General features: G+C 47.3%; 1 protein-coding gene across 1 annotated transcript in view; it reads left to right on the forward strand.

Moving 5' to 3' along the window:
* The first annotated feature begins 8,943 nt into the window (after positions 1 to 8,943).
* The window catches only part of SCML4 (Scm polycomb group protein like 4), a 48,250-nt gene continuing 30,391 nt past the window's right edge, over positions 8,944 to 26,802 (forward strand). The window contains exons 1-4 of the mRNA XM_068414221.1: positions 8,944 to 9,144; positions 16,213 to 16,342; positions 18,925 to 19,125; positions 22,409 to 22,603. Coding sequence (XP_068270322.1) covers positions 8,944 to 9,144; positions 16,213 to 16,342; positions 18,925 to 19,125; positions 22,409 to 22,603 — 727 coding nt within the window. The remainder of the gene's footprint in view (positions 9,145 to 16,212; positions 16,343 to 18,924; positions 19,126 to 22,408; positions 22,604 to 26,802) is intronic.

Genomic DNA, 26,802 nt, shown 5'->3' on the forward strand with positions numbered 1-26,802 from the left:
TCAAAAGAACACCTCCTCAAGGACAGCACTGCCGCTGCTGCTGAATTTCACTTAAAAAAAAAATATCAGGCTGTAAGATGACACCAGGAACCATTTTTTCCTTCTTTTGCTCTTAGTAATAAGGAAAGGAGCAGACACCATCAATACTTTTTTCTGGATTTTGAAGAGTCCTGTGCTGTTTCTTACCAGCTCCCTGCCCCTTCATTAAGGCACCCAGACCGTGATAGGGAGGAGAAGGTAGGGTACAGCACCTGTCGCTGCTTGCATGATGCCTGATCCTTTCCCACCCCAACACAGCGACTGTGAAAACACCAAACGCAGCTCTGTGGGACCTACTTTCAGCAGCTGCAGGACCCCTTCTGAAGCAGGGAGCAGCCAGCAAAGCACCCGTGGCAGAAATGTTGCTGGGTTTCTGCTGCACTGGGACACATTTGCAAGAGCAAAAGATATTTTCTTGTTTGAACTCAGTTTGATTTGGATCCTCTGGCAAATTATTTAATAAAGCGCCATGCAATTGCTATTGCAGTGTAACCTTCAGCACATTTTGCAGCTGGAGATGTGCAGTTAAAAAGGGCTGAAACTAGCAGCAAAGAGAAATGTGCTATTTTCCAAGACACAAATAGCCAAGCAGCAGTGTGCCAGCCATGTCCAGAGTGGCTGCTGCACCTCCTTCAGTACCCATGAAACAGAGGACAAACACAGAGCAATTAAAAGAACAGCCCCAGGTAGTTTCCTGAGCAGAGGAGAGAAGGACACTTCGTTTTCTATAGATTTGTGCCCTGTAACTGCCTGATTCTGATGTCTGAGAGGGTGTCAAGTCTGATAAGGGCTTTTCCCAGCATCAAAGCTTTTCTACTCTCTCTTCTGCTCTCACTGTCTCATAAGACAGCTGGCCAAAACTGGGGGTGCACAGCTGGGGGCTGATCTACTGGAGAGCAGCTCTGCAGAGAAGGACCTGGGTGTTCTGGTGGACAAGAAGTTCACCATGAGCCAGCAATATGCCCTTGTGGCCAGGAAGGCCACTAGTATCCTGGGGTGCATTAGGAAGAGTGTGGCCAACAGGTCAAGGGAGGTTATCCTGCCCCTCTACACGGCCCTGGTGAGGCCACATCTGGTGTACTGTGTACAGTTCTGGGCCCCCCAGTTCAAGAAATATACGGAATTACCGGAGAGAGTCCAGCGAAGGGCTACAAAGATGATCAGAGGACTGGAGCATCTCTCTTATGAGGAGAGGCTGAGAGAGCTGGGTCTGTTCAGCTTGGAGAAGACTGAGAGTGGATCTTATCAACACTTACAAATACCTTAGGGGTATTTAATATAAAATCATAAGAAGATAAGAATAGGTATAATAATAGAAGTGCTGTGTTCTGCTTTAGAATCTATAGAGTTAGCTACAGGATTGTTAAATTTTAATCACAGAATGGTTAGGGTTGGAAGTGACCTCTGGAGATCATCTAGTCCAACCCTCTGCCAAAGCAGCTTCACCTAGAGCATGTTGCACAGGGTTAGGTCCAGGTGAGTTTTGAATATCTCCAGAGAAGGAGACTCCACAGCCTCCCTGGGCAGCCTGTTCCAGTGCTCTGTCACCCTCAAAGTAAAGAAGTTTTTTTCTCATATTTAGATGGAACTACTCATGTTTCAATTTGTGTTCATTAGCCCTTGTCCTGTCACTGGCCACCACTGAGAAGAGTCTGGCCCCATGGTCTTGACACCCACTCTTAAGTTATTTGTAAGTATTGATAAGATCCCCTCTCAGTCTTCTCTTCTCCAGGCTAAATAGACCCAGCTCCCTCAGCCTCTCCTCATAAGAGAGATGCTCCAGTCCTCTGATCATCTTTGTAGTCCTTCGCTGATCTCTCTCCAGTAGTTCCTTGTCTAAAGAAAAAGCGTCTGTATTTTCTCCATCCTTTTTTAAACTGCTTGTGAGAATGTTTAAAACACGAGATAGCTGGCAAAATTCTACCACTCTAGGAACTAAGAGGCGAAACACATTCTTTTATCAAGTGAGAGATACTGAAATACTTTGCTGACTTTTCCTTGAGAAACAGCATGTGGCAATGGTTGGGATATGTGATAGAAGCGTGAGGAGCCTGGGCTCTGCCATCAGCTGGCCTTGACCAGAGCAAGTTGCTTCACATGTCTTCTTGTCTTCCTGACTCCTGGGAGGGATGCCATGGGACATGTGCGAGAAGTGAGACACTGAACAGGTAGGAAGTTCCTCACTTGGGACCTCACAGGGAAGCTGGGACAAGCCCAGGAATCTCAAGTCTTTCTTACCTGTGAAGCTTGAGTTTCCGCTTCCAAAAAGGCAATGCTTTCTTCTGCAATGCAATGTACTGTTAACCAGAAATATCCTGAACACAGGATAAGACAGAACTGGCCTTTGCAAGTAGACATGAATGACCAAGGGTGGGATTCACCTGGGCATTGTAGATATATAGATATGAGCTTGTTTTCCTGGGCTCACTTTATAAACAGAAGAAACACGTATACATAGGACATCCTCACCCATCATAGGACCTCACCCTGATGTTGCGTATAAAATAGACAATTCAAACCAAACTGCTAGAAATGGGATTAGTTCTGGATTAAGACATCTAAAAACAGGTGTCTACAAGGAAGTGACACCTGCTCCCGTGATCATCAATTGCACCTGGTCAGTGGACCCTAGAGTCACTGAGCCCACTACAAACTACATCTATGTCTGGCCAGCTGAATGACTGCACACCTTCAACCATCTTGCCTAGATCTCCACTGATACCATGGGAGGTCAGACATCCATCATACAGAGACACCTCTGTATAAGGGTCTGACTGTAGGCATTTAGGTGTCTTAATCTGTTATTGAATTATTCGCTACAGCTAAGTCTGGTTGCCTAAAATTGTTGTCTAGTGCCACTGAGATGACCTGTGGTGCCAAAGACATTTTGGCAGATGTGACACAAAGTGTAAGAGAAATCAAATCTGAAATGACCAGAAGCACCAATACTGAGGTGACGGAAAAACTGAGGTTTGGAATTAGGTGGGGTGAATCCCAATCTTGGTTCCCACAGCTAGCACAAATACTTGAGTTTTTTGTTTCTTTAATGATTGGTTTGGGAAAATGGGCCTTTCTACTCAGATCCTGTTGGCTGGACGGTCTCAGGGGTTTGATGTAGAAATCCTCTTCCTAGGGTCAAAATGTGCAAGAGAGTCCCTCAGAGAAGCAGCTTCTTCTCTCTTCAATCCTCAAGGCAATAGACAAGAAAAGAGAAGGGCTTTGAAAATTGCTGTAGAAGAGCTTCAAGGTCCTCCATGTGGTTCAGGACAATTCCAAGCACAAATATAGGCTGGGTGGAGAATGGATTGAGAGCAACGCTGAGGAGAAGGACTTGGGGGTGATGGCTGATGAGAAGCTCAACATGAGCTGGCAATGTGAGCCTGCAGCCCAGAAAGCCAGATGTATCCTGGGCAGCAGGATGAGGGAGGTGATTCTGCCCCTCTACTCTGCTCTTGTGAGACCCCACCTGGAGTACCGCATCCAGCTCTGGGGCCCCCAACAGAAGAAGGATATGGAGCTGTTGGAGCGAGTCCAGAGGAGGGCCACGAAGATGATCAGAGGGCTGGAGCACCTCTCCTATGAAGAGAGGCTGAGAGAGTTGGGGCTGTTCAGCCTGGAGAAGAGAAGGCTCCGGGGAGACCTTCTAGGAGCCTTCCAGTAGCTGAAGGGGGCCTACAGAAAAGCGGGAGAGGGGCTTTTTACAAGGGCATATAGTGATAGGACGAGGGGGATAGTTATAAACTGCAAGAGGGTAGATTTAGATTAGATATTAGGAAGACATTTTTTACTGTGAGAGTGGTGAGACACTGGAACAGGTTGCCCAGAGAAGCTGTGGATGTCCCCTCCCTGGCAGTGTTCAAGGCCAGGCTGGATGGAGCTTTGAGCAACCTGGTCTAGTGGAAAGGTGTCCCTGCCCATGGCAGGGGGTTGGAACTAGATGATCTTTAAGGTGCCTTCCAACCGAAACCGTTCTATGGTTCATGCCATGGCTGAAAATTATCCTGACCTCTCTTTGAGCAATAGTGAGATAGGAGCTCTCCATGCAACGTCATTAGGCACTCACATCCAGACATGCAGAGAATATTAGTTCAATGCTTTTATTAGCAAAAATTCCTACCGTCTGCTTCACTAAATACTTACCTTTCATGTACTATGTGGTGCTGCTTTGGTATTCATGATGAAGAGATGTGTAACGCCTCATGTCCCTGAATACTACCCAAGAGGAGCACGAAGGTATAAAGCTTTGCTTCCAGATCAGGCAATGCTTCTCATTTGCTCACCTGCTCTGCAGGCCATCATCTCCGAGGGGTCACAAAGTGCTGCCCTGCTGTGCACAGAGCAGGAGGTGAAAGCAGTCCTGTTACGGACTGAAAAGTATCCGCTTCCTTCCACTTCATAATATGATATTCCCCCGCAGAGTGTGCTTTCCTGAACAACAGCTGAAGGAAAGACACACAAGATTACAAGGAGTTTATATCTTTGCCACGTACGGCTGTTGGGTATGTAGATCTGTGAGGGATGAAGCTCTGCAGGAGTCAAGAATTGGAGGCAGGGCTGCAAGTGCTGGCAGGGTCTCCTGGGTCAGAGCCCTTCTGCAGCTGGGACCAGTGGCTGTACTGGGAGTGAAGGGCATTCTCCTTCAGCTGCTGTGAAACGGGCACATTTTCTACTCGCCTGCACTTCTGCACCTTGCTTTGGCTTAAGGCATGAATAGCTTGTTCCTTCCCTATGCATCATCCCTGTGCCAGCCCAGGCATGGGTTTGCATGAGACCTGGTGTAAACCAAGTTTAAATGATCATCCTCTGGAATTACCGATATAAAATTTAATGTGATATTTTAACTTCAGCCCTTGCAGTTACTGGAGCGCAGGTTAAAAGCTGCATTTATTGCAGGCACTTATTTTTATTAAGGACAGATCTTTGCAGTCCATCAAAAATACTCAGCTTGGGAGGAAATGCACTGTAGCTCCCTCCACTACCAGCAGCAGTTGCCAGCACGGTAAGCTGTGTTGCTAATCATACGGCATATGCACCAACACATGATACAGAGCAAGCGCAGTGCAAAGCACGGGCTGTTAGAAACATCCCACAGGTCACCAGCATTGGTCTAGACCATGTTTTTCTCTCTGCCCCTGGCCTTCCACAAGGGCAGACTGCTGTGCACAGCGTGCTCCTCAGGATCCTCTAAAGTCATGGCAGAACCTCTGCTGCCCGGAGTGGGCAAGACTTCACTCTTCCCGCAGCGCTCGCCCAGGCGTGGGGGTGGGAAGAGGCCTTTCCCTGCTGCCTCCCCTCTGGGATCTGATGGGACAAAGTGGAAGGCAGGGTTGGAAATTAAATTTCCAGATGACAATGTTTGAGAGACAGTCAAGGAAAGGTTACTCTGTTTCTAGTCCTGCATTAAGTGGTGAGAAGCCATAAAGCAGTTTCCTGCTGTTATTTTTAAACTAAGAATAGGAAAGTGATAGACCCAGGTCAGACTGAAGCTGTACCATCCTCAGCCATCCAAAGCTAGTGCCTTAGGAAAAGTACAAGGACAGGGCAAATGTATACTGATTTCCCTCCCAAAATACTCTCCCGGGCTATTTGTACTACAGTGATTTCCTGAGCTGAGGCGGTGCCTTCTTTAGTAGCCTGTAATTTGCCTCCTTGAATTTGCCCTTAAATTGCATCAAGTTCTCTTAACTTGCCTTGAAGCCGCCCAGCTTTCCAGCAGCTGAGCTGTGGGTCAAGCCCAGGCTGTGGCAGCGGTCAGAGCTGCCCCAAGAAAGTCACAGAATCACAGAATCAAGTCCTTCCACGGTAACACACAGACTTTGTCGGGGGGCAGTCAGACAAGCCCTTCCATCCCTCTGGCTTCTCCAGCCAATCCATAATTTGACTGCATGTTTTTCCAGCCTGCCCAAGAGCTTTCTCCTGGCTGTAAGAGGAGGTCGTGCTGTCACCCCTCCACCATCAGACAGAATAAATTTTTGCTTGCCTGCTCTCTTCCCCCACTGCTGGGGAGCACACTTGTCTTCCAGGATCTGCAGCAGCATAACACAGTAAATGCCACCAAAGGTGCTCTCCATTTCCCTTAGCATACAAGAAAGGAGAATCAAGTCACGGTTGGGCTTGTAATTAAGTGTAATAACAACAGCTTGTATCCTGCAGTTGACTTCTGTCTTTGCTGTATCAATTCAAATATGTTACATTAAGATCATTTTGTGCACAGTCCAGTTGGGTCTGGTGTGTCTGCACATGTGGCAAGGAGTTTTAAGGGGTTTTGCAAAAGCACAGTGTTGCAAGTCTCAAAAGCAGAGATAGAGGACAAACAAAATTGTGATTGTTAATATTTAATGTGTTTCCTGACCACCATGTGTTTCATACCTCACCAGCTGCAAAAGAAAGTAGCATTTCAGTCAAAGTGCTCCAGGTTAGCAGCTCTTACGCTGTAGGGACTGTTAACTCTCAGTGTCTCTGAGGTGCCACCACCTACCTTTACCATCAAAGAAGAATACAACAAAGGCAATGCAGTGCGGTGTTCGATGCAGGTCCATACAGCCCATCTCATAGTTTCGTGGCCACCAGTGGCCCCCACCATAGGAACCACTGCTCTGCCCCAGGCAGGGAGAAAACCTGGTCTGGGCTTGTCTTCCTTGGCCTCGGCCAAGCTCCTCCACCTTGTTTAAAGCAGACCAAAATGCAAAGCCTGAAGCAGTGGGCTTTCATAGTGGGTTTTTGTGCCAAATCCAGCGTAATCCTTGCGTTTCCCTTCCCTGACGGACTCCCTGCCTGCAGCCAGCCTGTAACGTAACGTCCCGGGCACGTTTTGTTTTGGGAGGTGGAAGAGACACCAAGGGTGTCCCTCAGAAGGCACTACAGGGAGGAAAATACGCACTGCTGAAGACAGAAGGAAAGCAGTGGTGCTCAGGATAGACAGAGCCTTTCCATTTGATTCCTGCTGTGGCAAGCCTGACGCTTTTAACCCTGAAAGTATATTCTCTGCAGGCACACAAGACTTTTATTTGGTAAAAGTCAGAACCCCATGGCAGGCTTTCAATTGGTTCCCAAGCTGGCTGAGCATGCCTGGAGAGTGCAACCACAGTGGCCCTGGGCAATATGGTAAATTAGGCACTGCAGGTTTGCTCTGATCTGATGTTAGATGTTCAGTGTTTGCATGGTGAGAGTTTTAGGAAGCTGATGTTGAAGACTGTAAATTTTATAGTCAATCTACAAGTCCTGCCATATGTAATGGATCTGTCTGAACTGAGCAGATATCTTTAGTGTTATTAAAAAAACCCCCACTTTTTAATATATTGCAAATAAACTCATTTACTGGAGGGTAGGGCTGGGAGCTCTCTATTTCTCTTATCCTACAGCAGAGTGTGTAAACTACTGAGTGGATAAGACCAGAGAAGTGAGTCGCTTGTTAGTCAGTCATGTTTACAAAGTTTTAACTAGGCAAAACATATTTGCCTTTGAAGCAGAGAAACCCCAAGCTGCAGACACTCGTCACCAGAGGCCCCTATCAAGCGGTACCCTTCCCATTATGTGGGTGAGCAACCCCCTTTTCATTCCCAGCAATGTCAGCTCTGATCAGTCCAATCACACTGGACTCTGAAATTGTGAGATTTGAAGTGTAGTGAGAAATTTGTAGATTTTATAGTTCATAGATTTTGTAAAAATTTGTAGTTGTTTGTAGTAATGAACAAATCTTTACTTTCTTGATGTTTTTTGAGCTTAGAGGATGCTTTTGGACCACATCTTTAGGCTTTTCTCTGTAGCTGAGAGGGCTATGAGTCAGCTCTGTAAAAAAGAAGAGCAGGGAGTCTTCCGTTATCACTGGCCTGAGGGAGCATGAAATTGAAAACATCAGCCATCGCAAGGCTTATCATAAGAGCATGAGAACTGCTTAGACCCTTATGTCTAGCAATGTATGCAGGCAGGACTGGGACTAGTATTCTGCCCACGCGCAGGAAAGCAGATGCCTGGACAAACCAACATTTGAAAATGTATTTCTGCTGTTGTTTTTTTTTTAATGACCTTTGTTAGCACGTGACTCTTGCCAGAAGTTGTGAAGAATGCTGTATATTCCCTTTGTACTCTGTGTATGGTTGTGTATTCGTTTTATTAAAAGCTGGACAGAGGAAACTGGACAGATTCCACTCCATTACCCCTGCTCAACTTTATATCAGCTGCATGGAGTTGTGGTGAAATAACAGCTTTCAATGGAGTACATCCAAAATCCCACTACTAACATGCGTGGTAACAGATGCTATAAAATTGCAGAGAGTAAATGTTTGGCAATTCTCCTCTAAAGGGCCTACCTTGGGCCGGCAGCCTCATGGTCCAGTTCAGCCTCCCTGCTCAGGAGTGCTGCATATGAAGCAGAGGGAAGTCCATGTTGGTATTGGTAGCACTTCCGAGGTGAGGGAGGATTTGCAGAATCACAGAATCTGGGAAAAAATCAGGTTGGCAGGCACCTCGGGATGTCATCTACTCCAAACTCCCTCTGAAAGCAGGCACTGACTGATGGGTGCAAGCTCGTGCCTTCATCACGCTTATCTGCAGGATTCAGGGTTAAGGTGGCCGTTGTGAGGTTCACCTGTTAGACATCTGCAATAGAGACCTCACCACCTGAGCCAGCTCCCTGTACGGTATTCATGGTCAGTGGAGAAAAATGGGCATGACAAGGGTTTTGTCCTGCTTTGGAGAAGACAAGGCAGCTGTGGTCAGGTGAATCCCACCCACGAGCACACATCTGTGGTGACTTTCTTGCTTCTTTATGATCGAAGGTAACAGGGAAAATGACAGCATGAGAACACTGCCTTTGGATGAAAAACCTTAAATGAAAAATAAATAAAAAGCTCTTTTTTCCCCCTTTTTTTCTCTCCCTTCTGGTTGATGGCAGCCCCGGGGCAGATGAGCCACTTGCCGTGCCTGCCTCCCAGCCCGTCCCCTGGGGAGATGCAGTCCCCCAGGACAGCGGGGAGGAAGCGAGGGCGGCCCCCGCTCCAGCCGGCGCCCATCAAAATGGCCGTTCACAACCTCTACTCGGCACCAGCCAGTGCTTTGCCGGTCGTGAAGATCCCGAAGAAGAGAGGGAGAAAACCCGGGTACAAGGTAGATACATGATTTTCACATTCCTTCTCCACCTGCTGGTTTTAACACATTTTCTCCTAGAACTTCAGATGAAATGCAGGAACGGAAGCAAAGTTGTGCAAGTGTGGGGCAGAGCAATGCAAAAAAAGTAAGAGAAGCCAGTTTCTCTTCTACCTGAGCTGGTAAAAAATAGAGGGAATATATATTTTTTTAATTTACAGTTATTTTAGTGTTGTTTGAAAATGAAAAGGTCTCGGCCCCTAGTGTTGCCCGGCTCTTCCCTGCCTCCCTCCTGGTTCACAGGAGACAGCAAGGCCCCATGCACAGTGCTGCCAGCTGAGCTCCAGGCACAGGAACCAAATGGCTCAGCTCCTTGGGTTTGGGCTTTATCTAGAGCAGGCTATCCTTATTGTTGCCCTTCCCTCCTTTTCACCTCCTGCCAGACCTTCTTCTTCCTCTCATCCTCCAACCTCCATCCTCCCTCCTCTCTCTTTTCCAGGCAAGCTCTCCTCACCACCCCTCTGCATTGCATTTCCAGAATCCCCTACTCCTCCCCATCCCCCTGTGCAACACCGACTGCAGTAGACATCAGTACCTCAGCCCTTAATGCTTTCTTCTCATCTTCTGCCTTCTCCTGTGTCTCTCCATGTTCTCCCTACTTCATCCGTACCCCTCTCTGCTATGGGGGCACGCCTTGAAGTGTGTTTCAGTGTGTGATGAAAACAGACCTTGCATGGCTAAGAAACAGTTCCAGCTGCAACTTCCCATTTCTTCTGAAAAGACTTAACTTTGGTAACATGAATGATATAGCTGCAGCGGACAAGCAGAGCCAACCTGACAGCAGGCTCGGGTGTCCCTCTTGGGATTACCACAGAATTTTATAGTGGTAGTCCAAAACAGAGCTGCATGTCCAAGCTAAGACTGAGGCAAATACTCCAGTGTTTTGTGAAACGTGGGATATGGAAATACTTATTATTTTTCACTTCAGTATTAGGTTAAAACTCTGGGACAGAAACATCTGAATTGCTTTACCTGAGGTACTTGTTATTACAAGTTTATTATTTATTATATTTATTTTACTTTATTGCAAATAATAATTTAAATTATTGTCAGTAAATCTAGGTCACTTGTAGGCTCTTTAGATCAAAACCATCCAAGTCTGGGATAATAGTACTTTGGAGACGTGGTGAAATTGAGTCCCCGAGATGATTAAGTGATTTGCCAAATACCACAATGACCTTGTATGCAGAGTTTCGGCAGACTCCATCCCTTCTGCCCCTGCTTGTCTTGCTGAGCCCCATTTCTTACTCCTGCATTTACATTTGATTTGTAATTTGACAAAAAAAAATAATGCTGAGGAGTATGTGCTGTTCCACCCCAAATTCACCCATCTACCTGTGAAAAAGCCTTTCACCAACCACGACGTATTTGTAAGCAGGAGAAGCAAAGAGGAAGACTTAAATTTCCTAAAATGCTGCAGCAACACTGCGCTACAGACCTAGGTGGCCGCGCAGTTGATGGCTGTTGCCCCCTCTTCTACTGAAGGGAAGCTTTTTCCCCTGCTGGGTACCACACATGCCTCCTCCCTGTCCCCAGGGACTTAGAGGGGAGGCAACGGCATCCCTCCTTTGCTGGTGAATCTGGGATGATGTTATTTTTTGGTGAGTGACAGCCAGTAAAAAGTCTTCCTTTTATAACTCATGGCTTAAGTTTCTGGAGCTGACTCTCATGAGCTGTGGCATCTGGCCTGGCGCTGTTTATTTGCGCTATAGGATTCGTACACCAAAGTGACATTTTCTGTGAGGTGCCTTTGTGCGCTGCACACTCGGCTGAAGTGAATCCCTCTCCATCACAAACACTTCCTCAGTGCAAGTCAAAGATTACATTTTTTGATGGGGAACTCTAGCTTGATTTAATTAGCTTGCTAATTGTATGACTTTCAGATACCATGAGACTTAAATGCGTTTTAAAAAATTACTCCCTGCCCAAATGGCAGACAACCAAATCCTTTATAGCAACCAGATAGCTGAATTATTACAGAACAGATGGAAAAATACTTCTGAATTATTAGCAAACTAGGACTTTACAGCCTAGATTTAAAATTATTTTGACCGAGATGTGAATAACAGACTTTTTTAATCACATGCTCTTTATAGCCAGATGACCCATTGCTTGTTTTCATTGATAATAAAGCAAATATCTGTGTCTTCCTAAAATGACATTTCATCACGCTTCACCACCAAGCAAAGTCCTTTTCCTCACTACCCTGTTTATTTTTTCACAGCTTTGGTTACAATATTCATCAGCTGTGTTTCCAAAAACTGTTTTGTACCTGATGCGGAACTGTTTGCTGTAAAATACATTTTCCCTAAATACAATATTCTTTCTGACTGTCTAAATCTCTAGGAAAAAGTCTATTCTGGCAGCCGGTGGGGAGATTAGTAGATGGATTGGTTTTATTTCTCTGGCTGTAAGTGAGGGGCAGCCCTGAAAAGCTGCCCATACGAGGGAAAGCTTTGTTAGCATTGTGGGGGGATTTGTGGTGTTAGAGGACATCGGAGCAACACGCGCGCAGGGCAGTGCTGCGGCAAAGACCACCACATCCCCCCCAGAGGGTAACAAAGTGACGGTCACATCTGAGCAGCCCCGGGGCAGTTTGTTCCCCCCATGCCACCACAGCAGATCCCACCTGGGGAGGTGGCTCCAGCCCAGGGCAAACGGTCGACCGGGACCTTGCAAGCTCCTGCCAGGTGGGATGGGCAGGATGGTGTGTGGAGTGACAATTTCCATTACAGGGTATAGGTTCCCCTGCTGCCCTAGCAGTCACTATTAATGGTGACAAATAAGCAGTCAGAATTCGGACACACTGGGACCAAGATTGCACAGAAAACCTTCAAGTGCCCTGATTAATCACCTGTCCTGTGATACAGCCTTGGATTTCAAGGTTGCATACACTCTTCTTAAGGTTACCTGCCTCATTCACTGCAGAACATTTAGGAGGTGTAGGAGGCTGTGTGCAGACTCCCCTACATCATTTGCTGTGAGGAAGAAAGGTATTGCATGACACAAGAAGAAAAGGTGGGAAAGACCTTGGACTCTATTTTGCCTTTGCCAGCACAGTGCTGGCCCCTCCTCTGCCCCAGTGACTGAGCTGAGCCCTGACTTGCCTCATCCTGAGCCTCTTCACCCAGAGCCAAACGCACAGAGAGCACGAGGTATAGCCAAGGACCCCAAAACAGGTACTCAGAAGCTCTGTGCTTCCCTGGTGCAGGTTTAATGGTACCTTTCTCCCCAGTCATCGGAAGCCCACATGGCAGGACTGGGCTGGACCAGGCACTCACCTTGGTGCACATCTGTGTGCACATCTGCAGGGGCTGAAGGTGGTTTCCTCTCCAGCAGCAAAAGCTCTCGTGGCCAGGAGGTGCCTCTGCCCTCCTGGCTGGAAGGACACAGGCCTGTGGGGACAGGGTACACCCCAGCCTTTTCTAGCAAATGTTTTGTCAGGGCAAGGGACAACTGGTACCTGGGAACTAGGAGCCATAAAGATGAGGACCTATGGCCTGAGTGGTTTAAGAAAAGTACCGGGAAAGTTTGCATTGTGGTTCATCTTGTTTCTTTCCTGTGTATTTTATTATATAAGCTGGCAGAGAACTTGTTCAGAAGGAAAAAAACTATCATCTGGGGAACGTTCTTCCCCCACTTTCACTTTTTTTGGTGTGGGATGACAGAAATACCAGCTACATGAATCCTGACTGCTCTGAAGGGGTGTGCAGATCATAACAGAAACTCCAGGACTCAACAGGGTCCTCTCCGTCTGCAGCCACTGCGTACACAGACAAGCCCTCAGCCAGCATCAATGGCACAAAAGCCCACGCTCCCTCTGTATCTAATGCACTGTGACTTTGGTGAAGTAGACACTAATTTCCTACCCTAGATCCCTGATCAGCTTTTTCTGATCTCTTCTCCATGGCAGAAGGTCGATAAGAGTCGGGGGGTTGGTTGTACATCTTGTTTTAAAGCAACGATTGCCTTTTAAATCTCATGCTGTGCATATTAAAACTTGTGATGTTTGATATTCAAAAGCTGATTCAAATGCCTTACCGTGAGGATTTCCCAAAGTGCTCTGACAGATTTTCTCTGTCTCCTTTTTTTTTTCTCTCTCTTTCTCTCCACTGCTTTTTTTCACTTTCATGCCTATGTGCACTCTATTGCCAAGCTCTCAGTCAGTCAGCTGGTTGGTTGCGTTGGCTTTTTGATAGAGATGAACCAGTTCATGAAAAGACATCTTTAAATGAAATACTTAGTGATATTCAGGGACTACTCAGGGTTTCAGTGGCCAGGAGGTATTTAAGCCATGTTTGCTAGTGTACTATCTCTTGTAATCAGGCATTGTTTTATTTTGATCTATTGAAGACACATTCTTTGCTACCTCTAATAAAATGGCATTTATCTGTATCCAGAGGCTGTAGAGCACATACTGTTGCAATTAAGTTTACAGTAAACTGTTCGCTAAAACAGCAAACTGCCAAGAAGGGGCTTGCAAGATAGAGAGTTTACACAAGTCTTGCCCTCTGTTTATTTGCTCTTGAACATAAACCTGCCTGGGCCTCCAAGAGCCAGGGAACAGGTGGAGAAAGAGGTCTACCAGGCACCATCTCACCTCTCCCAGGCAGATGGTGCTGGTGGGGCAGCGCACACTCAGACATTCCATGAGGCTCAAGGGCTGGAGAGGGGACTTGTGTGCCTGTGTTTGGGGCCACAGGGCTGTGAGACAGTAAGGACATTAAGGAGGCAACGTGAAAGTGAAACAGAAGTTATTAGGTGTGCTGTCCCCAAATAGTATATATATAGATGTGTGCATATGTGAGTGCATATATATATTTTTATATATATATGTATACATAAATATATATACAAGTATATATGTACACCTCTGTATAAATGTATATACTTTTATATTTGTGTATATTATGTACAAACACACATATGTAGATATGCATTTATTATATATGCATATATGTGTATGACCAAAAGCAATCCCAGAAGCCTAGCACAGGGGCTACCCAAAGTTTCACAGTGCCAGTCCACTTCACCATAGAAAAGTGTCATCAACATGTTGCTACAGAAAATAACAAATCATGCGGCTTCTCACCTTCTCACATGGGATAAACCCCAAACTGGATGGGCACCTTGATTTTTGAAACACCGTTTTCCTCCCATTTATTTTAATTGCTTGGAAAATAAACTGACAGCACTTTGCTGCTGGTCTTTCCTGATCCCAATCTGAAGGCAAGCTAATCCTACAAAACCAGAACAACACAGGCAGGTAAGGACTGGCACTAGCCGAGGGCTAGCTCAGGGTCCCTAGTACCCTACTGCTGTCATATAGCAGGAGGTCAAATCCATAGTTTGTCTTAGACTCACTTATTGAACATTTTCTCCCTTGTTTCCTCCCACCCCAGGGGAGGGGAGGTGGTGGCACCATGTGGAGTGGAGGTGGTGCCTGGCACTTCTGAGGGAGGTGGCATCCAGCCTCTGCCCCAGGCACCAAACTGTGCCCTGCAGGGAATGGTGCCTGGATGAGGAGCCAGCTTTTATTTTCATCTGGGCTTATTGTGCCCTCTTTCCACAGAGGGTGCTCTGAGGGAAACTCTAGGTTGTGTAAAGGAGCAAGATCAGGAAGGGCTTGGTGGAGGTCTGGCAGGCAAAAATTACGCCCATCTCAACAAAGATGGCCTTTTTGTTTGTTTTGATGGGTACCATCCCAGCACAGGCTACTGTGTTACCACAAGCAAGAGAGACCCTGAATTCTCTCTTAGTGAAGCCCTTGCTAGGATAAACCAGGTACTGGAGAATGATCCAAACTCCCCAAGATTTAATGATTAAAAATGCACTTGGATGGCACTAAGTCCAACAGCCTTCCTTCTCCCTTCCCCAGCATTCTTTTTTCACTGTTACACTGAAACAGTGACCATTATTTCAGAGAGTTAAAATCATAATCATGGACAACATGAATCTTCATCCAAAATGACTTCTACTCTCCACCAGGACTTGATCAATGTTTGGTTTGTAGGTGGTGGTTTGGCTTCAGTTCTACCTAAAACATACTTTGTACATTATTTCCAGCTTGGGTGTAAGCTCTGAGAGAAGCAATACTCTGCAGACTTAACAGGGCTAAAAATTCCTTTTCATTCTTACACTTGTCACTTATAGCATTTTTACCTTTGGCCACTGAAATACAACAACAACAACAACAACAAAATCACCTGCCAGAAGAACAGCTCAGTAGTATATGTAAATATATAAACGAGCCAGCTGGGTGCTTGGCTTTCTGCCTTCCCCCTGTTTCCCGTCGTAGCAAAAGGAAAAGCAAGAGTGGTACCTTCAGGTCACATTCATCACGTCAGCCCTTTATAATTACGAGGACCTGATCATCACTTGACTGGTGAGCTGTTGCCAGGTACCGGCAGCATAAAGATGTAGTGATATTGCACCATAAATTCCCGTCGTGTTTCACTTCTCCAAGCTGGGCTGCAGTTCACAAAGATTACTGGGTGCAACAGTGAAGCAGTTTATATTTGCTACCTGGTAATAACACACTACGGACCACGGTCTGAGCTTATTTACATGGATATCAGCCCAAAGTAGCCTCTTGGTGCCACTGGATTTACACAAGATTTACACCCTTCTAACCAAGAGCAGAATTTGGCCCTAAATTACAATGTAAAGACCTCCTGTTTCTGAGTTGTGGAGAGTTGTTTACACCCACATGAAATGGGTTGTAAAATGCCATTGCACTGATTTGTTAGATTGTTAGACCCAATTTGCTCAGGTGTAAATAACTACCCGGTGGGTGGCATAATATTTGCATCCTGTAACTTAAGGCGTTGCTGTCTGCTGCAAATCAGTCAGGCTTCAGGCTCCAGTATCCTCCCGGGAGCAGAATGGATGAATGTATGCTCCTGGCCTGGAGAAAGTGATGCAATAGCAGATTGCTAATGAGTGGGAGTTCATGGGGAGTGACATACACAGAATAAAATTGGAATATCTTGTGTATATTTTCATTACCCAACTGGTTATTTTTTGCAGCTGAAGTCCCGTGTGCTGATGACTCCCTTAGCAATATCTCCGCCGAGAAGCATACCGGAGCCGGATATTAGTTCAATCCCCCAGGATGCAGCTACGATACCCGACTCAGCCACCCCACAGGCCCTCACAGGTACCCAGCCTCAAGTGCTCCTTGGCTAAGGGGTGAGCAGGAACCAGGGGCTGACAGCCAGATGCTGTGCTTCCAGAACAGGCGGAGCTCATGAAAATGGGGTGTTTGCAGATTAGACTGGTGACCAGTGACAAAGAACAGAGATGTCCTGCAAGACTGTATTTTGGCTGCCATGTGTCAAGTTTAGTGGAGATGTCAGATCCACTTCTCATGAAATGCGGACATCAACATCCCATGAATGCTATCATTTTATACCCGATACTCACCCCATCAAATGTGTTGCAATGACCAGACTAAACCCCGGTGTGAATATGAAGCATCTGTTACAGCTGTAGGGAGAAGGATGCAGGAACCATAGTCTGACTGTAGGCAGGGTTACCAGCACATAAAGCCCAATGCCTTATCACAGCAGCAGACCAGGTCATTTCTGACTGTAGTCAGGGAAAACACAGCCTTATACTTTTTTGCTTATATTACCAGAAGTAACATAGGTCAATGCTTTTAAACTGATGTAAATGAGAAGAAAATCAACAAGACAGTTGATTTACCGGGAGATTTCAGCAGAGAAATGGATTAGATAACATTAGAATCTAAAACCAACACACAAATCCCATTATTTCTTAGCTGGGATGCACAGAGGAGAAGTTTTCCATCTGTTCTGGTAGCAGAATGATACTAAATGTAGTGACGATGACAATAATAATATATTTTATTCTCATTTATCCCTTCACATGCAAAGACTGAAAAACTCTTGGCAAACATCAGCCAAGCGGTGCTTCATAGTGCTGCCCTGAGAGGTGTGCCCGGTGCCGCTTTCGGAGAAGGACAGGGAGGCACAGCCTACCAGCCCCACCAGATTGCTGGGGTGGCTGCAGAGGCTCTGTGGGTCATTTCGGCTTCCATGGATGTGGTACCCTGCACCTACATCTGCCCGTCCCCATGCTGCTGGCACCTTTTCTCCCAGCAACTTCACAATGGTGTGTGTAGGGTCACACCAGAGCAGGGTTTGCAGAAGGTGGAGACAGGTTCAAGGCAACTTTTACCTCCCTATCTGCGCTGAAAGGACCATAGGGGCCCCTGCTCCCTGGAGAGGGACCCAGCACACTGCCTGCAGGCTGCAGAGTCCCTCCCGCAGGCGAGCCCTGGACAAAACTAGTGGCTTGTCATGACAGAAGCCACATCCTGCAGATTTGGTGAGGTTTGGCACAGTGGCACACTGGAAAAGCTGCACCCTGACAGCCCCCTGCAATTCATGCATGCTGCTGCTGTCTTTTGGTACGTTGTCTTTTGGTACGTTATCCCTTTGTTTGTTTGGCACTTGGAAGGTGTGAAGTGCTCTGTAATGATACGTATGATTGCTATTATCCTCCTGTTTACCCAGGATATACGGCTTGAGCCCCTTCTGCTGTTCAATGAGAGATGGGGTAGCAGAGTGCCCTGTGACAGTCGCACTAGATTTTCATTACGGTGATGCAAACAGTAAATTATTTCCAACTTTACACAGCTGTCATCATGTCCTCCACTCCGCTTGATGTTTTTCTTTGTCACATATCTGATTTCTGTCAGAGGATAATGTTATATTGTCTGAGAGATGACAGCTCGAGCACACTCAGCCAGCTATTATAATATGTCTCACTTTAGCTTGACTTTAGGCTGTGTCTTAGTCGCCCTTAGTTACCACAGCATTACCTCTGCTTCCTTCAAGACGCAGTTAGTCTCAGCCAAGCTTAAAATAAGTTCATGCTAGCGAGAGAAGAACACTGATTTTTGGCTATTGCTGGCAGGCCTGATGGCATATAGAAAAACTGCCTTTGCAGACAACGGCATATGAGGGGAGGCATGCAGGGCTTGGCTGCAGAGAGGCTGGGTCATCCCTCGCAGACTCCCTGTGTGGCACAGTTGCATGGCTGTGGTCCCAAATCGGGATTTAGCACTGCATGTGATGTATAGTTTCCCTCGAGGGGATGCAGTTTGCAGAGTGCTGGGTTGGACACAGAGGGTCAGGAAGCTCCCGAAGACCAGAGTCTCTGCTATTGCACTGTGCAGCTCAGCGCAGCATAACCCTCCAGAAATTACAGCTGCATTAAGGCCAGAAGCAACAAGGAACCGAAGTCTCCCAAAACTCATCTCAGACCAGTGCTTCTCAGAGGGCCTCTCAATGAACCAGTCTAAAAACACATAGAGGAAAAAAAAAAAACCCACATCTCAGACTGGAGTTTACCCGTTGCTGTAAGGTCACCCCTGCTAGTCACTGTCCTGCACTCCCTGGGCATTTTTTCTGGTCATCGGCTGCATGGACAAGGTAGTCTGCAAGAGAGCAGACCCCAGGCACACACAGGAGCTTCTTTAGTTGCATATAGGTTATCCTCATCTGTGACACTGAGCAAGACCTAAACTCAGCTCACTTCACTTAGGCCACAGGTGATCAGTGCAAGGCAGCCCGGCTGCACCATCGCAAATGGCAGTGATTCACCGGTGAATGGAAGAGCTTGTGAAATAAATAGAAATGCATAAAGCTAACATTTGCTAGGATGCTCTCAGGGCCGTTTTGTAATAATGTTGTTGGGATTTTGTGTCTACAGTCTGCATTTACGTCAACAAACAAGCAAACCTGGGGCCGTACCTTGACAGAAAAAAAGTGCAGCAGCTCCCAGAGCAGTTTGGGCCAGAGAGACCGTCTGCAGCCCTGCAGCGAGCTGTTCAGGCTTGCATCGACTGTGCGCTCCAGCAAAAGGCCGTCTTCTCGCTCATCGAGCAGGGCTACGGAGGCGAGATGGTGTCAGGTAAAGCAGTTTTGTAAGGGGTTTGTGGCCAACTGGGACACGTTCAAAATCTTAACCTGATCCCCAGTCCTGACTGTCCTAGCTGTCCTGTTCACATCAGCGGGCTGGTAACCAGCTTTGAACATCACTTACGCCTTTGTGAAATGAACCACCGCAGGAATTGCCTGGATGTCAGATGAAAGTATATGGGTAAAGAGCATTGCAGCAGTGATTCAGGGGAGGAACAGGGCTAGCTCCAGAGCCCTGGGCTTACCACTCTGTGAAACAGTGCTGAGGCCAGGCCTGTGAGCTGAGTTTTTCATGCAGCTGTACATGGATGAGCAGCTTTGCAAGCCTGCTTCATGCCACACATTGCCTACACGCGTTGCTCTAAAGAAAAACTTCCACAGAGTTCAGCTGCTGGTGTGTCCTCTGCCTGCAGTTCATGAGCCAAATCTGCTCTCAGCTGTAGGAATTGCAAAAGTCCCGTGGCAATTCCTTATACCGCAGGACTACAGAATCATAGAATCATAGAATTGTTTTGGTTGGAAAGGACCTTTAAGATCACCAAGTCCAACCATTAACCTAGCACTGCCAAGTCCACCACTAAACCACATCCCTAAGGACCACATCTACACATCTTTTAAATACCTCCAGGGATGGTGAGTCCACCACTTCACTGGGCAGCCTGTTCCAATGTTTGATAACCCTTATGCTGAAGAAATCTTTCCTGATATCCAATCTAAACCTCCCCTGGCACAACTTGAGGCTGTTTCCTATCATCCTATCATTTGTTACTTGGGAGAAGAGACTAACAAATATATCAGAGAGAATCAGAGATCAAATGGAACTTGCCAGGAGCTCCTCATCTTCCTGCAGTGACACTTCTTGCTGCGTCCTGATGAGTCTCTCGTGTCCCATGCTGAATCCCCTGGCCTGGCTCTCAGACTGAACGTGAACTTTTCTTTTAATCACAGCAAGAGTTTTGTGTCACAACATTGTTTTAGCACATGGGGACGCAGTGGGAATGAAACAATGATGGGAATATGGGAATGACTCTCTCCAATGAACTGTCGTGGATGAGTCAGGCACGAACATGAAGCCAAGGACTGCAAGTCCACTCAGTTTTGCAGGGACCACAGCAGCTCAGCTGTGCCATTGAGATCCTCTTGTGTGGGAGCCCAGGCTCTGGCCCTCTGCGCAGCATATAAATCCTGCTTCCTCCCTCTCCTCTCGTTCTCTCTAATCACAGTGTGCCTTCCCTAAGGGACACCAGAAATACTCTAAGAATGACCCAAATTTGTTCACAGAAACGTGAGACTGAAGCAATTTAGTGCAAAGCTTCGTTCTTGCCTGGTTCTGCGCTGCATATACGATTTTCATTACAAGCAGGAGGGTCACATTCTGCGACAAGCCTGTCAAACCCCTTGGTCTCAGCTCCTCTGAGCTGGCTTGGCTTCAGGTACCTGAGCTAAAAGCACCTGGTCAACATTGCTCCCAAATTCATGTCTTTTTTAATCATCAAGGAGGGGTGAATGGCCTCTTAATCATGGTGTGGCTCTGAGATTGCAGCTTAATCCCAGCCCAACAGCAGCGCAGACAGATTTTGTCATGGGCTTTCCAATCTTCCCATGGCTTGCCTCACAAATGCTCGTCTGGCTGTGGAGCATGATCCCTTACAGCAGCTCAGGCCAGCAGGAAATCTCTGAAGTTATCCCGAAGATTATAAGCCTAAAATTGCAATTTATACTCATTAGTAGTACCTGGAAGCTGTAGGACTGAAAAAAACCTTCCAGGTTGTGGAGTTCAGGCAGCTATATCATGTAGTCCTCCCTGCAAACTTGTTGACACCTGAGTGTGTCCTGCTACAGTTGATCCTGGTGGGTTTGTTATGACCCCTTCACTTCTCTCATGGCTGGGACCTATGCTCTTTTTGATTCCTGGCTAAATATATTCCCTGACATCTTTGTCCAGGAATTTTAATTGCTCTGCTCTCACGCTTGAGTTCAATCTTAGATGTATTTCTAGAGAGCAGTCCTCATCCTGCTAGGCTGAAATACACAGTTTCTTTCAGGTCTTCTCTGTGTTGCGAGGAAGATCACTGGATTAATGAAAGAAGTGCAAGTGTCTTCCCACAGCCCAACGTAGCAGAGATGGCGATGGCTGCAGTGCCACAGGGAAACTTTCTGTTGCCTGAACATCGCTGTGGCCTGCCTGTGTACCTCTTCAAGTGTGAATTCACCCTTCTCGAGCCTGGATGACCAGAATGGTGCCCATCAGTCCAGCCCAGGTTTCACCAAGACTTTATATAGAGGAATTGACTCTCCCTTGTCTCTCCTGGAAATGCTTTGTTCATTATCTCCTTGAAATATATCTGACTTTTTCATCGCTGTGTCACCTTGGTGGCTCACGGGCATCTGGTGAGCCTGTCCCATCATTTTTCCCCCCATCAGGTCATGTTGAGCCTCCTCAAAAAAATTGTAGATTGCCGTGTACTTTCTAGTTTTTTTTTTCACACCCACATTTATTATTGCAGAGCTCAAGATCAGCCAGTCCTTTCTGTGCAATCTCCCAGTCCTCTTCTCTGTTGATAATGCCTTCTAGCTTACGGCATCAACAAAATCTTTTTGTGCCAGCATGGACCACTGCCGGTTCCTCTCCAGTGCTTGGGGTCTCCTGCCAGCAAAGCCTGTTGTTGTCTCCTGACCCACCTTTCATATGCAATCATTTCCAGTTTAATGAAAGATTTCTCATACTTTCCTGAATTCCAGACAGACCACAACTGCCAACTTTCCCTTGCCTGTAAATGCAATTAAATCAGTAAATAAAGATCCATGATGAAGCTGGTAGCCCCCTCTTCAGTACAATCCTGGTACCTTTTATTCATTCACAGCCATGTCTTCAATTCTTGTCTTCTCATTATGTTTTAAAACCTTGGGTATTGCTGAAGTCAGCCTAATAGCCCATCATTGCCAGATCACTTTCTTTCCCCTTCCTTAGACCATGGTATCATAATTGCCTCCTTCCAATCATACAATACATTTTTCAGTTGGATGCATATACTAGAAATCCTTGCACTGCTGGCCATGCCAGTCGGCATCTTTCAGTGCTCCAGGGGAAAGGTGATCTGGGTCACACAAACTCAACTCCTTAAGCTCCTCCAGTTTGTTTTGTACTTCAGGTGGGGTAATTATGTAAAATATTTTAAGACATACAAATACTTGTGTGAAATGTTTTCCCCTGCTCTCATTCTTCCTCCTGCCGTGCATCCCCAAATATTGAATTGCTCCTGCTTGCTTTCCAGTTTCAGCTTCTTTTGAGGGGAAGCAGCATCTCCTGAGCCTGCTGGTAGTGAACAGCATTGGGTATGTCCTGCGCTTCCTGAAGAAGCTCTGTCGCAGCCTCTTGTGTGACAATCTCTTCAGCAACCAGCCTTTCCAGCAGTACAATGCCCTGTCGGAAAGCCCAGAGATGTATGAAAACAGACGGATGGAGGCAGGTAGGCTGCTTGATCAGCTTGAACTCAAGATTTAATAGGGCTGAAGAAATGTCTTTTTTTTTTGTCCTGTACTGTATATGCTACAGAACTGCAGGCCCCTGTGGGACCTTTCCAGAGGGAGGCAGAGGGCTGATTTGCAGTATTTTTCTCAGTGGCTATAGAGGAGGGTTTCAGGTGAGAACCACTGTGTTGAGGAGCCCCAGCACTGATAGGGATAATTTTATAGTTATTTTATATCTCTTTGTTTCTTTTACCTCTTTTCCTAAGGAAACAAGGCTCATATGAACCCATTGTCCTTGTTACTGTCAATTGTCTCACATAACTTTTGGCCTCCTCAACCATACCTGGCCCTGGGGTAAAAGCCTCAAAGGGATTAAGTTCCTTCAAGTTTCAGGCAGGTGGGAGGGTAGAGGGGAAATTTCTCTCTCCATCCAACTCAACCACTATAAAAGACATTGAAGGATCCCCGCTGACTACCAAGTCTCCTCTGCTTGCAGACCCACTGCAGAGTGTTGCATGTCCACGCTCCCCAGCCCCTTCTGCTCATGTACTGCCTTGGCTCATTGGCTGCAGCAAGAGGTAGGAGGCCGGGTGAGCATGTGGACCCCAGCCCACACTTTGGTGTCACCATGGCATGAATAGGAAATCACCACCATAACGGGTATGCTCTGACCCAACACTGCCCCAGCACTTCATTACCTGTGTGCTTCCCCGCTTGCACACCTCTCGTTTTAAGGATCACCTGCAAAGCAGCATAGTCTGCCTTCACTTGAGGGGATCTCTTACTGAGCGAGGGGAGAGAGCCGCTCACAGCAGTGCAGTTTTGGGTCAATGCCATAAAGATAAATCTAAGGTAACGTTATCAGCTGTAGTGCACTCAGCCTGGATCCTGATCTGTCACGTCCATCCATGAGCATAAACCTAAATGAGAGACATGACTGCTAAGGGGTTTGCTTTTCTCCCAGCTTAAAATGCCTGTGGGCACCAGCAAGGTTCCTGCCTTAGTGCTTGACCATGTGGGGCAAAGCCTGGAGGGGCTGTGGCGTGGGGCAGATGTACCCAAGGGTGGTGGTGGTCCAGAAAGGCACCTGCCCCAAGCAGCACCAGGCTCCCAGGTGGATGGCATGCCTGGGCTTTGTTCTTGCCCACACCCCAGTGTGCTGGGACGGGGTGCTGGCCCCGCGCAGCCCCTGCAGAGCTGGGACATGCCTGCAGCCCCCATCTGCAATCAGCGGCCGGAAAGCTGGCCTGGGGCCCTGCTACGGACATTGCAAAAGTTAGTTTAGAGAAAAAGAAAGATGTGAAGTTATGGCCTTGAACCTTTGCTTCACCTGCAGGCTTCCTCCTGACTTAAATGATTTTTCCTTCTTTTTTATTAACAACACTGTGCATGTTTGGGGAGCACACTGTCTCTCATGCATTCAGTTTAATGGCAGATATGCTGGCAGCTGAGACAAAGGTGTTTTAGTGTCCACAACTATGATCCATGAGTCGCTTGTTTGCCAGGAAGACCCTAAGTGTGTGCTTCACACACCAAAGCTGGGAGTGGGCTGTGCACACAGCGCAGAAATTGCCTTTTTGTGCAAAGAAATCCATCTGCCGTTCTTACACACAGCGGAGGAAAGGCAGGAACCCAGACTGAAAAGCAATTTTTTTCCTCTGGACTAGCACATTTGCAGCAACCTGAATGTTTCTGAGAGGTCAAGGGATTTCTGTAGCACTGAGTGAGTGCAGCCCAGGAGGCCTAGCATTTGCGTTTGCATTTGCATTTTAATTTGCACGTACATTTGCATTTACTTGTACACGGCAAGGCTGTATGTGATGGAAGGCAACTCCACAACCAGAGTTCTTATAGTGCCTGTTACACTCTGAGCATCTCCCTCCCACATAATTTCAATGTAGATGTCTCTGACACCGTTCCCACTGGCTCTGCCCAGCCACTGAGGAAGGGGCAAACTATTATTTTTGCCCCAGACCAGGCAGAAGACATGGGTGTAGGGAAGGCTTCTCTTCCCTGTCTCTCCCACTGCTGGGGGGGGCAATTAATAGCCCCCCTGGAGGCAGCATGGGCTGGACAGCATGGGCTAATCGGAGCTAGTGCTGGCCTGGGTTCTCCTCCCCTCTGCCTGGGAGAGGGATGGGGGAAAAGGCAGTGGCTCTTGGGGCTTTTATATTTCCATCACCAGCAGCACTGTGGTAGAGTGGAGAATGCGAGCTGTGAAATAGCGGAGGGCAGCGGTTACACATGGGGTTAAAACTCCCCCATAAGGCTCCAGCTTGCTCATCCCGGGGTCTGACAGCCTGCTAGGCAGAGAGCCATAGCATGGGTCAGCATGGCCTGCAGAGATTTGGTTGCCTCCCTGTTGAAGTGGGGATGTGGGAGAGGTGACGGAGGGGTCACCTGGTCCTGCAGCGAAGGAGGTTGTGATGAGCAGTGCCATTTCCAGAGCAGCCGGGTGCTCAGGTGGCTCTCTGAGCTGGCAGCCCCAAAAGGGGACTCCCCTTCCACCAAAGATGAACAGAAATATGGTGAGACAGGACCTGAGGACACTTTCAGCGCTCTGCTGACCACCGACCTGGTGTACCAAATTTGGTGAACCTGAGTTGCTCTGCCAAAGCCTGTCCACTTGCCTGGGGGTGGCTGGGGGGGAGCTCAGAAGTTTCACCAGCTAACCTGCTGTCTGCATTGCTGTGGATGCAGGATGCAACTGGAGAACTGGGGGCTGGTTTCAGTGCAGCCAGGTAGCTGCTTGGAAAACCCACCTAAAAGATTACTGCTCAGCCCCAGAGCACACACGAAGGTATGGAAGGAGGAATTAACTCGGCCACATAAAGCCCTTGAAATGGGGGATTTTGGAGAGATGAAAAGGTGCTTCTTCCTCAGGGCAACTCCCACCCAGCTCAGGAGCTCTCTGTCCATGGTTGTGCAGCCGAGGAACTGGAGTGATGGCCTTGCACCATTCATGTAGTGCACAGCTGGAGCCAGGCAGATATATAATACTCCTGTTCATCATGTCAGGCTGTATTCAACAGCTCCATTGGCACCAGTGGAATAACTCCAGTTTTAGGCACTGGGGCTTGAGCCACTGAGTCTATGTTTAATGCTCCATTGCCTAAATCTCCTTCCATCTCCCTGGGAGCCAGCATTTCTCTGCAGCAAGGTCAGCACAAGGGGGACATCTGTTACAGAGAACAGAGATGGGGTTTCCTTGTAATGGCAATAATAAGGAGGACAGTAGGAGCTCTTCTCGCAGACTGGTCTGCAAGGGCGCCTGCTGGGCGCTCCTATGGAAGGAGCAGGGCCATAATAAAGCACTGCAGGAAGCCATGTAAAGTAGCCACATTTTTCTTTGTTTCTGTTCTCCAGCTTGTAATCGAGATGTTCTTTCTTTTAAAATCATGTGCTTTTCAGCCCCTGTGTACCAATGAATTTAATACATGTATTGACTTTGGTGCAGTTACTCTTGATTTACACTGGCAGAAGTGAGAGGAGAAGCCGGCATCGTGTCCAGTCATATTAATCCACTTACATCATACAGAAGTAACCTTTTAACCTTGCCCCGAAGCACATGCCCCTAAGCCATTATTCAACTGTGCTCACAGCAAACTGCCAGATGCTAATGGCTGTGTTCAGGCCAGGTGGGATTTGTTGATATATGCCTATATCACTTACAGCGATGTTTTACATGTCTAAGAAGTACACACTCACCAGGCTGTACCCAGCACCAGCCTCTGCAATGAGCCTTGTTGGCCGTGCCTTATCCTCCCTGCACCTCAGCCCCTGGGCTCTGCCTGCCCCGCCAGTGCCTCTCGCACCAGCACCCAGCAGCCCTGCACATGGGGTAAGGGTACCTGTCCAGCCCTCTCCCAACGTCAGTGGCTTCACTGCCTTGTCTTGGCACGTCTGGGAACATACCCCACAGCTCTTTCTCAGCTGTGACGGGACTTTCTGGCACATGAGAGCAATTTGTGGGGAGCAGCTGTGGGATCACTACCAGGACTTCATCCACAAAGTGCTCGGCTTCAGGTCTGCATTACAGCTAAACCTGAGATGTTATCTGTCCCCACAGCACCTGGGTTCAATGCACCTCCAGAGCTGCAGCCCAGAATTTTCCATGAGAATGGTAGTGCAGTTTGAACTAAAATGATGGCAATATCTGGGTTAACTCTGCAGAAAATGCTGTGAAGTGTGTCAGGGG

This window comes from Nyctibius grandis, chromosome 1, assembly GCF_013368605.1.
Source record: "Nyctibius grandis isolate bNycGra1 chromosome 1, bNycGra1.pri, whole genome shotgun sequence".
NCBI classification, from domain to species: domain Eukaryota; kingdom Metazoa; phylum Chordata; class Aves; order Nyctibiiformes; family Nyctibiidae; genus Nyctibius; species Nyctibius grandis.